The sequence below is a fragment of the Haliotis rubra genome, unplaced genomic scaffold, assembly GCF_003918875.1.
Source record: "Haliotis rubra isolate DU_JTF1 unplaced genomic scaffold, ASM391887v1 Scf313, whole genome shotgun sequence".
Classification (NCBI taxonomy): Eukaryota; Metazoa; Mollusca; class Gastropoda; order Lepetellida; family Haliotidae; genus Haliotis; species Haliotis rubra.
Genome location: NW_025766984.1, coordinates 934,073 through 948,253, shown reverse-complemented (window position 1 = coordinate 948,253; position 14,181 = coordinate 934,073). Strand labels below are relative to the sequence as shown.

The 14,181-nt window shown below is 37.9% G+C and overlaps 1 protein-coding gene across 1 annotated transcript; it reads left to right on the top strand.

Moving 5' to 3' along the window:
• Positions 1–1,787: 1,787 nt before the first annotated feature.
• Positions 1,788–9,080, top strand: LOC124283326 (methylsterol monooxygenase 1-like). The gene is made up of 8 exons (XM_046719361.1): positions 1,788–2,049; positions 2,571–2,648; positions 3,080–3,151; positions 4,032–4,108; positions 5,268–5,394; positions 5,847–5,895; positions 6,484–6,642; positions 7,485–9,080. The coding sequence occupies exons 1-8, from the start codon at positions 1,903–1,905 to the stop codon at positions 7,625–7,627; spliced, it is 852 nt and encodes a 283-aa protein (XP_046575317.1). The 5' UTR covers positions 1,788–1,902; the 3' UTR covers positions 7,628–9,080.
• Positions 9,081–14,181: the final 5,101 nt, after the last annotated feature.

The window sequence follows — 14,181 nt, the reverse complement described above, 5'->3', positions numbered from 1 at the left end:
TGGTGTAACCTCCGCCAACTGCATTAACACTCCTGACCCTTCTCCTCATTGACTGTATCAAACGTTGAATGTGACGTTGACGTATTGGGTTCCATTCTTGATGGAGAGCTTGTCCCAATAACCAAGATTTCGTATCTCTCTGTCGTATTCTGCTACCGATAAAGTCCGAAACATGCTCTGTGGGATTGAGATCTGGGGCTCCTTTCACGAAACAAACTTTACTAAGGTTAACCTTAACTCCCATTCTTTAACACTGCACTAAGGTTACCTTAGTGACTTGCGATCACCTTAGTGCTTTGTGAAAGGAGGCCCTGGACTCATAGCTGGCCACGGCTGAGTTCAGAGAATGACTCGTAAATGACTCGTTCCATGATTTGCAAAATGGTTGATTGGTGCCATGAAAACCATTTTTTATGGTTACTCATGCATAACTTTACGTTAGATTAAAGTGGGTGTTTGCCTAAAGAAAGTTTACTACATGTATATTATTATTTATCCAGTTTTAAATGGATACAATTTCAAATTATAAATCTATGTTTAAGTAAAATTGGGAATGTTTGTGATCCTTAGCAAAGTGTGAGTAGTATAACATTATGACCACGACTCCATCCCCAAATGTAGACCATGCTACCATCTTACATTTGGCCTCTTCATAAGCTGTGATGTGTTTGGGTTTTAAAATTAGGCAGCGGGAAGTTAAGTGAGTGAGTTTGGTTTTACGCCGCCTTTAGCAATATTCCAGCAATATCACTGCGGGGGACACCCGAAATGGGCTTCATATGGGGAATCTAACCCGGATCTTAGGCGTGACGAGCAAACCCCTTACCCAGTAGGCTACCCCACCGCCCCTCGAGAGGTTAAGAATTAGGATTTGGTTCTAGAATATGACAATATACTCTTGATTCAGCTTTATAGTAAACCATACACATTACGAAATAACCTTTCAGATGAATTACAATAATTTGAAATCATAGACAAATATAACCAAATGTCAGTGTAAATTAATGAGATACGTCTAAAACCCAAAACTTTTAATACTGCAATCAGTTATTATTAATATATATAGTGATCACTTTATGACTTTCATTTATTTTTATCCCTATTTTACTTTTATACTTTTTGTATAAAATACACCATTTAATTACCAATAATTTTAAGATAAATCTATACAAATAAAACTAGTATTTTACAACATTAATACCAATAGGCTATCTTTAAATATAAACAGGGAAGTTAATGATTAAAAAGAGATATGTTACCGAGTTTCACTGTTTAACATCGCGCTGAAAACTAGTTCAAGATAAACATAATTAATAACAATAAGCATGCGCTTTCTCAACGTAATGAAAGACATTCTAACTTTCACACTGTTACGCGGATTTTGGGTGTAATTTGTCGTTGACATGAAATCATAACGTGCAATAATGTTTTAAAGAAACATTCAGAAATTTATGTGCTTATCCTTGAAGAAATGAATTGCTTATTCCAAAACAGTAACTCCAGATGTGGCATCAAAATATGTCAAGGAAATCCTGTCATGCTTGTTGAATATTCGTGAATTGTCACCATATTGTTTCCAACATTCGTCACGTAAAACATTCACGATAACGCATCAACACAGGCCACCCCTCACAAAGTCTTCTTCGGTTTGCGAACAGCAGTCTGATAGTAAATCGCACCACGGAAATCAACCAATCAGAGAGAGCGTTGTATATTCATGCCATAAGGACGAGCTAATCACAGTGTCCGTTATGTTTACGCACTTGTCTGCTGCTAGATCAGCTGACAACCATGATAAATATAGAGATACAGACCACTTATACAACTCATTGACAGTTTATAGCGATCGTGGACAATCGGTACACTGACACTTCATCTCAGTCGGCTAACTACACTTCTAAAATGTTAAACGAGACTTTGGGAAGCGAATATTTGGATTACTTGCCGAATAATCCTCTCCGTGACCCCTTCAGAACGGCATGGGTGCATATGACTGACAACTACACGAAGTTTCAAATCGCGACATGGGGATCTCTGCTTGTCCACGAGGTAATGACATCATATGATTGTGTTTTTCTTCAGTGTTACTCTTTGAAACCATGTGCTGATAATTCTCTATATTAGAAACAGAATGTCATTTTGATAGCACGGTCTTGGTTGAGTTGGCTTAAAGCAGATGTAACGGTATCACGAGCTGATCACATACTGACAGATAAACAGTCATTATCAAAAATAGCAAAGATAATTTGTCTCAAATAGAGGTGCATAAATATACCTTATACTAAAAGATATTTATATGTAGTAATATAAATCTGTATACTTTAAATTATTAGCAACTTAAATCTCTATACTTAATGACGAAAACCCTCCACAGAAATCTAAACGTTTTAGATTTCTGTAGAAGCTCCTCGTCATAACTGTTAAGATTTATGTTTCAAATATTAGGTTTTGATTCAGATGCAAATAATAAGTCTCTGTGAGGTATCTCCAATTGAGTGTTGGCTCAAGGCTTAGATTAGCATTGTCTGGTTAGATCTATGTTAACATCCACTTTATATGGTCTCTTTCAGGTGGTGTACTTTGGCTTGTGTCTACCTGCATTTATCTTCCAGTTTATTCCCTTCATGAACAGATACAAGATCCAGTCAGTAAGTGCCTCCCATACATCGCTGTATCTGGTTCATCATGTTTGTATAAGGCTGAAGGCTGTATGGCTTCATCCTGTCCAGCGTGATTATGGTTGTCAACACCATATCCATGCTCACTCACTCACTCACTCACTCACTCACTCACTCACTCCTCCATCCCCCCACTCACTCACTCACTCACTCACTCACTCAAAACATGCTGTCAGACACCGTGACTTGGTTCATGGTCAATATGTACCCTTACAGTGTGAATCCTTGATCACATTTACTGGATTGTGAAACAAAACATAACATAGTTGCAATATTACCATCATTTGTGTGAATAACAAATAAACAACATCCTCTGTATGATAACTCTCTGTTGGAATAATCGTGGTAACACTGTTATTCTCAAATATCCTTCTGTCATACTGTTTTATTCTCTTCACCAGGACAAACCAGATACATTTGACAAGCAGTGGACATGTCTAAAGCTTATTCTGTTCAGTCATTTTTGTATACAGGTGAGTGTTCTGTACCTCACTAGTCACAGTGAATGACCAATAGTAATGAAACTTCAAATAAAGTGACTTCAACTGGGCAGATACTGCAAGGGGTCTTTATGGTACTACTCCGCTATATATATATATACTTTATAGTTCTGTGATTGATTCTTTTAGTATATATGTTGGATATTTATACAAATATGATACATATCACGAACAGGAGGTAACGAATAAAGATATTGGCTAATGAATACAATAATAAGTTTCCAGTTGATATATTATTCAGTGAAACAATAACAAAGTAAATTTTTTACATGGTTTTAACCATGCTGACAGCATAAATTAGTTCCGAAATTTGACCATTACTGTCAAATTAAATATATATTAGTGTTGACTATTATCCTGCCTGGCATGGAAATATTCTATCTTATTTTGGTAAATAACATTCCAATTCAAGTAAAGCACACCTTTAAGGATATAAAATCATGCATATTTGATTCTAGTGACTGTGATTAATGAATTGAATTCACGAAGGGATATGATTCGATTCACCAAATACTTCAGTGAATCGTAAAGCCGCTTGTGTTGAAAGTCCTATCATGCCCCTCAGCAAAGATCACAGTTAGAACAAGACAAAATATATTATAATATATGATATATTATATCATAGTCAGAACAAGACAGAATTTGAGAAGAAAAAGTGCACAACCTTTTATGTGATTAGTTTACACCAGGTGTTTGAAATCAGTAAGACACATTCATCTGTTTAATGCTGATTTATTTGTTTGAAAAGCACATTCATCATACACTTGTATGTTAACTGAAAAACTATGTAGAATAGTGTTGTTCTTAGGTCAATTGTTTTGTACCAGTATAGCACTGTATGTATTGCTTTCAGCTGCCCATGATGAGTGGGACGTATTTCTTCACTGAATATTTCAACATTCCGTATGACTGGGACAGCATGCCTCCATGGTAGGTACAGATACACTTGGTCACAATTGGGGCGGTGGGGTAGCCTAGTGGTTAAAGCGTTCGCTCGTCACGCCGAAGACCCAGGTTCGATTCCCCACATGGGTATAATGTGTGAAGCCCATTTCTGGTGTCCCCTGCTGTGATATTGATGGAATATTGCTAAAAGCGGCGTAGAACCATACTCACTCACTCACTTGGTCACAATTAGGGCTGGTTATTGATATATATCATAGAGATCAATCATCGTTAACTAAATATCGATTGATTATCGATAAATACCGGAGACGAAACTTTGAGCAAAAAAGTCTGAAAGAAATATAATATTTATCACATTACTTGATTGGTAACATATTTTGCATTGATTACTAACAAAACAGCATCCTGAACCAGAGGCCCAGATAAGCTGCGTATCCAGGTAAAATACGCATAGAAAATTTCCAATTACACATTGAAAAATAATTGTTGCGTACCAATTACGCATTAAAAATGTTAGATACGAAAAAAGTTTAAAACAAATGCATACGAAATATATTTATAAAAATCGCTTGCGTAATGAAAAAGACATCGATTGCTATCAAGTTGTACTGTTAGTATTGGACAAATGTTGTACTGTCAGTATAGGATGAGTGATTTTTTATGAAATCATTTCCATTATATTTAAGTTGGTTTTGATTAGGTATGACATAAGGCAGAACATACCTTAGGTGAGTAAAATGACTGAAATACGCACATATTTGAAAGCAGTGGGTAACGGAAAATGAAATACCCACTCAACATTCATAATACCCACTCAAAAAAAATACTGTGGGTACAGTACCCACATGAGCTAAATCTTATCTGGAGCTTTGCTGAACATAATTTCGAAGCAGACCATGAATAAAGTCCTAAATTTGTATGTTGTGTGAGAAAATTTACACGTGTTTCTGTCGGAAAAGTTAATATGCGATATTATTGATAACTCACTTTTCATAGTCTTGGAAGAGCTGTATTTGGGAGGGCAATCATCTTGAAAGAAAATAGTATTAACTATGTAGTTAGTATGACATAGTTGGTCATAGTCGGTTGGTAGTGTGTTATTACACTCCAGTTGTGGAGGACTGGGGCATATTTTTTACCCAGGATGGCAGAAATGAGCAGTGAGTTGAACTTGATGCTTCAGGTGGAATCTGGCGCTGCGTTGTTTCGGCTGCGCTGTCATTGAGGACACCTGGCACTTCTTCCTTCACTGGGCCCTCCATGACAGAAGGGTGTACAAGTACATCCACAAAGTTCATCATTACTTCCAGGTGAGACTGGTAATTAACACAGTGCTCCTTGCAAACATGAAAGAGACAGAGCTAGATCTAAGATCTGGAAATTTTCTAAAATCCCAGGGTGTTTATTGTGGGGAATATGGTAACTTATATGGAGATGACTTTGTCAAGATTGTTCTCCAAATGAATCATATTTTCTGTAATTGGTTCAGGATTATTTGGCTATGGTTAGTCATCCACTGATCATGGATGAATTTTATTGAATTTAATTGTGTGGATCGACACGTACATCAGTCATTGGATTGCATTGTGCAGACTTGAATATTCACACACCGCCATCATAATTATATGTCAATTCAAAGAGAGTGCCATTGAAGGAACAAGTGCACATAAATATGCTTGTTATTTTCTGACAACATAATTGTAAAGCCTGACTAATACCACAGTTCCTATAGACGTCATGAGAATGTCCTGTCTGTCCCCAGACTCCGTTTGGAATGACTGCTGAATACGCACACCCACTGGAGACAATAAGTAAGTACACAACTGGAATAGTGCTGGATTCTGACACTGTATCTTGTAAGACTTCGTTGGTTATCAAGCGTCAGTAATGTAATTGCCGACCAGGACTATACATTTGTTTTTGATGGGTCGCAGAAACCACTAAAATATATAAGGCCTGAAATATTTACTAACTCATCATTAAGAGGTGAACAGATCTTGCTGATAACTGTTCTTTCTTTGTAATGTACTTAGAGAGTGAAGAAATATCTCTGATCCTTGAAGATCCAGGTTAGAATTCATCTTCAGCAACCCATGCTTAGCAAAAGAGGCAACTAACGGGATCGGGTGGTCAGGCCTGCTGACTTGGTTGACACATGTTATTGTATCCCAACAGCGGAAATTGATGCTGATGTTGTTGATCATGTGATTCTCTGGTCCTGACTCGACAGACCGCCGCCATATAGCTGGAATATTGCTGAGTGCAAACAAACCAAACCTGACATTACACTGATGAAGTGCTGTGTGTTGCTCTTCTGTTTCATCCACACTTCATCATGGGATTTCAGCCATTGCTGAATCGTGAAAGGAATAAAAGATAGAATTTATGTCACATTTCAGTTCTTGGATTTGGGTTCTTCATTGGAGTCTTGACCTTCACCAACCATATGGTGTTTATGTGGGCGTGGGTGACAGTCAGGCTGATGGAGACCATCGACGTCCACAGTGGCTACTACCTCCCCTACCTCAACCCCTTCCACCTCTTCCCCTTCTACGCAGGTGAGCAAACATCAGTAGTATCTGTGAAGAAAGTGAGACTTCGAACATAGTTAACAAGGGTTTGTGGGAGGCATTAAGAATAAACTCATCACAACCAACTGGTGGGGATTCTGGGTAGAATTGGTTCATGCAGCCAAGGATGGTCATAAGTGGTGATGATATGGACTGGGAGGACAGGTTTGGTGACATGTTTCATTGCATGGGACAGTACCTTGGATTATTGCTCATGCTATCAGTCACTAGATTGAGTGGTTCAGCCATCTTGGCTATAGCTTAATTATTACTGAGTGTGGTGTAACACAACATGCACATGCATGCATACACATTGTGATTTTCTGCAGATTGCATCAAGTGTTAATGGTGTGTTATAGTCTGTTTGCAGTGAAAACGTACCGATGAATTTCACTTTAAACAAAAAAGTAAATCAAATAAAGTGAAATTAAGACTGCGAATCCTCATAAATTTGCCTTGCCAACTGAACATTTAAATCTCAGTGAGCGCAGTAGATGGAACAGTGAAACAAATGCATGTGCGGTTCGTGATGAACGTTAACTTAGACCAACTCTACTTGTTCTCGGTGTTTCATTTGATGTGCATACAACCTTGTCATACAAACCAATAATAGCGATTTTGAAACTATGATCGTTTGTTAAACAACTTTTAGATTTAAATGTTCATTTGGCAAGGTAAAATTATGAGGATTCGCAATCTTAATTTCATCTTATTCAATTTACTTTTTTGTTTAAATTGACTTTAATCGGTACTTTTTCAATGCAAACAGACTATAGGTAGTAATCTTCCCCTCACAAGCAGCTTACAGAATTACTTTGCCTTTTTGTCAGGTGCCAAGTTTCACGACTTCCACCATAAGAACTTCGTCGGTAACTACGGCTCAACGTTTACGTGGTGGGACAAGATTTTCGGCACTGACTCACAGTACAAGGAATACTGTGCCAAACAGGAGGGCAAGAAGAAGTTGCAGTAGATGTTCCAGCTGCTGCCAGAGATGTGTTGTGTCTGATCAACAGGACGTTGCATGGACCCGTGATTATCATCTGGCAGTGGAGCCTGTCTGATCCCAGCTGATTCTGGCTGATCCTGGCCACAAAGTGATCTTAATGCTTCAGCTATCATAAGTATTTAGAAATTAAACCATAGTGATGAGATGGTTCAGTGAAAGAGGTCATTGGTTTTAGAAGATAGGTGTGTCTCGCCACCACTAGTACCTGCAGAGCATCATATATACTCCTCAACTTTCGATGGGGATAAACTTCATATTTCTATATACATATTACGAGAAATGAAATCAAGAAAAATATTATAACATCCCTGTCAAAAGTTGAGTGGATAAGATATATTAAATATTTTAAGCTTATGCAAAGATCAGCATTTGGTTGTAATTTGCTTTGAAGTGATGCTTGTCTCATTTACCTTCTTATTGTTTTGTGGAACTGATACATATGCAGTGCACTGGTTACACACTATGTAACAATGTTACATGTTACTGGCTGGATCAGTGTTAATGGTGTATTCCATGTACTCAGTACAGTTATGAATGCTGTGATTGCTAAAACTCTTAAATAAAACATTTAACTGAGATGCTTGTTATTTCTATCAAAAAACAAAAGTGAGGTATAAAGTTGACTGAAACATACTGGGCATTTCAGTTACTTGCTTTGTCAGTCAGGTTAAATATAGCAAGATTAATATGAAACATGTACATTTTCATGTACACTTTCTGTGAGTCAGGTTGTGAATCCTGGTACATGTTTCTAGACTGGCAGAGTTACTGGGTTAAACAATTTGTAATGATGTCAACATTTAACAAGTGGATGTTGAGGTTCACACTGTTACAGGTGCTCTCTGTATGTGGAATATGTTGTTAGTTAAGAATATAATTCAGATGTGATGTTATGGTGACCCCAGTCAAGGAGTTGATCTATCTGGTTCATGTGGCTTCATAAATCTACAGATGTATTGTAGATTTTGACTAGTCTCAGAGATACATTGTACTATTTTATGCCAAGATCAGAAGGATGTCATAGTATTTGTTGTTGTTGTTTCGGGAATCATTCAAGATATGTTATGGACATTACTAGCATTTACATGTGACATTTATCAGAACGACTGATTTTATGTGTAAATTGGATCTCAGAAATTTCCCTTTCAGGGACCCAAGAAGTGTGAATTTGATTTGGGCATCAGTCAGGGATGATCTTGAATGGGAGGGAATGTTTCCGTTGAATAGACTCAATTCAACATTTCTTTGAAGAAGTTTTGATTTAGTCCCACCGAATGAAATCAAAGTCAGGATCGTCATTATTGTCATCATCATCTTCATCATCATTGTGTGATAACTCATGTTGTACATGTATACTATTTATTTACCATGTGTATATAAAGTCTGTGTTGATAATAAATAGTATTTTCAAATGGAACAATGTCTTTTGTTATGTTTTTGTTGGATACAAATCTGCAAAGATAGATTGTAACTGGCCTATTTTAGCTATGACTTATCAGTAAGTAATGTACAGATAGATAGATATTCTTTATTTCCTCCATAAAATGAAGATTACATTTGTGTGATAAACAACAGTACAGAAAAGGTTCTAACTATTAGTACTTATATTATACAGTAATATTCAATTGTGAAAGAACTGAAGGTATTTATGAACATTGCCGGAGTATCCTCTACAACTGCGAACAGAGAAACTAATCATTACCATCAGTTCTGACCAAACATTATAGTCCAGTACATCTTTACAGTGGTCAGGTATACCTCCGAGGAGGAATGACAGGAATACATCATCCTCTTCCATCCACATTTTAACAAAAATGTCTATGTCAAGAATGTCACAGATTCTTTCAAATAGAGAATTCCTTTCTACTAAGTTATACCATTCTCTTCCCACAGAGGTTACTTGTCATATCTTACGTTACGTAGGAAGATATGACAGGAGTAACCTCTGTGGGAAGAGAATGGGTTATACTGGCATGACAAAACATGTTTCATAATGTCGTGAGCAACTGTTCCGCATAGACATTCCTTTGATTCTATTGGAGTTGCACCAAGCCTTATCATTCTCGCAATGTCAGTGAAGTTCTGAGGTCGCTCTAAAGCGAGTATCCATAGTCTATATTCTCGTCCTGATCTTATTGTTAGATATCTGGAGAGAGACACCTTGTCTGCAGTACATTTACCAACTGCATTTGATCATATGTAGTTACCTTATATTTGACTAGTTGCGACCAAGCATTTTTCTTCATAAACTTAGAATCACAAATGTAGTTATGGATTTTACTAAGCAGATTGTGTTTGGAAACAAGCCGTAACATGTTAAAACAGGTGATATCATATTAAACTTATTCTTGTATATCAGTGATTCTTTGCAGTGGTATTGGCCAAGGCGGGCTAAAAACATTTGTTTAAAGCTGTATCTTGTATTAGCATTACAGAGTTTACCAAGGAGTAAGAGGCTTTGTTGATCTATATATCCTTGTTAGGATGTTATCCCGACTGTATCTCCTTGGAATTTCTTACAGAAGTAGCGCTGGATGATTTCTAGCATTTCATATTCTTTAAGGGACAATTTGCCCCAAACTGTACATCCATACAAACCGCAAGGTAGAATCACTCGATTCCAAATACGTACAGCCACTAGAGGATTCAAACCGCCAAAGTAGAGGCCAGAGTCATAGTTCACATTTATCAATTTTCGTAGCTATTCACAAACAAGTTTTGTTCTCTCCATAGAACACTTAGTAGTAATGATCCAGCATAAACTCCAGACCATTTAATAGGGAGATTAGTTTCTCCAAGATACAGGTTAGCAGGTAGGGATGCATTGCTACGTCCAAAGGTTACAGTAGCGCTTTCACCAACATTGTATTTTAGCTGCCACTTATTTGAATATAGTTCAGTCACCTTCAACAGTCTTTGGAGATCTGTTGGATTATTGGTGAGCAACGTTGTGTCATCGGCTAGCAGTATTCCTGGGCATTTCCCCCAAGGGAGACACAGACCGCAGCCAGTATCATTTAGTTCATGTAGTAGATCATTTATATATATAGAGAGAAAATAGCCAGGCAGACAAAACACGACCTTGGCCCACACTTTGTCTAATGTGAAATAGATCGGACTTAAAACCAGCGAAACTTACACATGAATGCATTGAACTATAAGATAGGCGTAGTATCCGCCAGAGTTTTCCAGTAATTCCAAGATTGTAGAGTTTGTAGAATAAACAGTCAAGCCAAACACGGTCAAATGCTTTCTCGTTATCAAGGAAAGCACAGTAGACAGGTGAATCTTTTTCGTCATAGTATGCAATACTTTCTACAAGTGTGAGAGCTGCTGTCTCAGCACTGATGTCATTTCTAAAGCCAACTTGGAAGTTGTGTGAGAAACGTTATATTTTCAGCTGTCCACTTTTCAATTCTGTTAAGGAGCAATCTTTCAAACAGTTTACTGAGAATCGACGTTAATGTTATTCCCCTGTAGTTGGAGAGGTCAGCTTTACTTTTACAGTGGCCTTTATGCAGGGACAGAATGTGGCCAACATTAAAAGCTAGTGGAATGTACTCGTATGTGATGATATTGTTGAACAATATCATGATATGCTTTATGAGGGAACTACCTGCCAACTTGACATGTTCATTAGCGAGTCCATCGGGCCCTGGGGCTTTGTTATTTTGTAGCCTTTAGAGGACGGCTATAATCTCGCTGAGAGTGAATAGTTCATTCAGCGGTGAATACATGTCTCCTTCACATATATTTGTACTTTTCTCAAGACATTCAATATTTGGTATTCAGCGCTCAATTTCTCCAGCAAAGTGATTATCAAAGCTACTTTCCAAGTTTGGTACAGATAGATCCTTGAAGTATTGACCAAAAGTGTTACAGATATTTTCTGCATTATTGCCTGCATGATATTTGTATACTATACTGGTTACTAGACCTGCTGCTCGTTTATACCTATTTGTAAGCTTAAAATATTCATGTACGTCTATTTCCGCTGCCTGATGGATTTCTTTCAGTCTATCATCTATGAGACTTTGCTTACATTGACGGTGTCTTTTTTCTAAAGATACGTTTAGCTTCTATAGTATGTTAGCATAAAACACATTATTTTCTGTCACGTACTGTCCCATTCTCAACCCACATTGTGACCCAGAGTTTTCGACTATACATTTAAATATCATCTTTGCAGTTTGATTTAGTTTTTCTGTTTTCCAATATGGTTTTAGGGAAATTGTTGAAACCTTGAAGACGTGCGGTACGGGATAACTTAGTGTACTTACTCGATGCAAGTCAATCGTGGCTTTGTTTATTTGTTTGTTAGTGCCTACGTTCGTGCGAGAGAGCGATACGCTAACATCGAGAAAGAAGCGTCGTAAAATATACTAGATATGCTTTCACCCCTATGGAACCCCCCAATATTTTTAGTATTCTCTGATAAAACAACGAGGAGAGTAATATATGGATATATGGATATACAACTTCGGGGACCGTTTAATCACACCAACTTGTACATCCATAGAATTCCCCTCGTTGTTTCATCCATAGAATGCCATTTAACTCTAAATGTCCGCTCTCCATCCCCTCAATCAACCTGTTAAGCTAATCTCCGTTAAGCTCGAACGCTTTCCAAACCGCGCACTTGGTGATGGAAGACCCAGGCATTGGACAGGTTGTTGACATTTCCGTATCAAAACTAGATTTACAACTTTACTTCACATCATTAATTCATTACCCCCTTTCCAATACGGTATAGGCCGTGCCTACAACCCCTTTGAAGCTGCTTTGAAGCCCTTTCATGTTACTCTCGTCTCCAGGTGCACTTTCTTCCCCGACCATGACCACAGAGCTGCAACCACACCTGTGCTCCAGCATCCACTGTTTTTGTGTACACGTTTACAGTATATTACCAAAACAACATCAGCGTATCCAGATTAAGATCGTGACTTCCCGGCGCAGGCCAGAGTAGGTTCGCAGTAAATATGCTTGTAACAGTCGATTGAAATAGATGTCTAATGGTCAGTCTCCCTGTGACCTGTTTGTGTGGCACAGTACATCGACATGCTTATGGTATCAACCATTGGTTTGTTCAACCCAGTCTTTATTATACACAGGCTCGATTATTGGTGATTGCCAATCACTGGATTGCCTGGTCCAGACTCGGTATTTTATAAGGCTGCCGTGATATTGCTGAAATATAGGTGAATGTGGCAACACAAATTATTTCAGATTCGTTCGATCAGAATCACCGTTCAATCGATCGTATCACTCACGGATATTCTTTATCTACTATATACACGGATAACCATCGGGATGATGGAAAGTTGTCTATCATACATTTTAGTCGTTTCATGTTTTAAAGCCAATCAGGAATTTACATTTCTCCGATTGTTTTTATTCATAATAACAACATGTTTCTACATTATTTGTCTGTGGCGTCCCATGTTGCCATCAGTGGCCAGGACGTTGCTGTTTGGCTACTCTGTAGCATGAGTCGACAAACCGTAGGCTATTCTTCCCTCGGTGAGGTCGCCAAGGTAGCCAAGTGGTTACACCAAAGACCCGAGTTCGACTCCCCACATGAGTGCATTGTGTGAAGCCCCTTTCTGGTGGTCCCTGCCGTGATATTGCTGGAAACTCACTCACTCACACACTCCAACGGTGAACTTTTGTTTATTGACACCATCGATCTACTCAACTGGGAAACATGGCATGCATAAGCCAAGTCAGCGAGCTCACACCGATACCGTTAGTTGCCTCTCACGAGCTCCTCACCAATCTGTGCTGTAAGACAACTTAATGGATCATTGTTCGAAGGTTCGAAGGTTTTTATTTTCTCAACTTCCACCAACGGTGGTACATGAGTGAACTGGAAAAACATTATATACACATATACACCAAGAAGGCATCGGAGAGATATAATTGAGGCAGGATAATGTACAATACAATATACATGTACATACATATTGTCTTGGCCGATATCATGTCATGTCATAATCGTTGCTTACAATAACAATCACTGGCTTGTGTTGTTCAAGTGCTACACATAACAGATCGCAGTGACGGTATTCGACGTTACATGACAAAATGTACATGAAGTACATAAAAATGAAAATTGAAAAGCCACAGATTCATGTCAATTCAGTCAACTAGTCATTATTATGAAAAAATAAATTAATCCGATAATACATCAACTGTCTCCTATAACGACAGTTTTGTATATTTTACCAGGAAATAAGTAGTTGCGAAATATCCTGATCCCAGAGGCCTCAGAATTAACACGATTTGTTTATACCATTTTTAATGAACATCAACATTTTCTCCAACATAGAACTTCCGTCAAGAATCACTTGCTCAATCTTTAGTGATATATTTCTGAACCGGCCTCCATTATGTATAAATATTAAATGTTAAATGAAAAATATGTACTGGAAAGTGATATAATAGTCAACTTTAACATGCACCAGGCACATCCATCTTAAAACACAGCAAATAAACCTACACGACGACCTGAGCCTAAA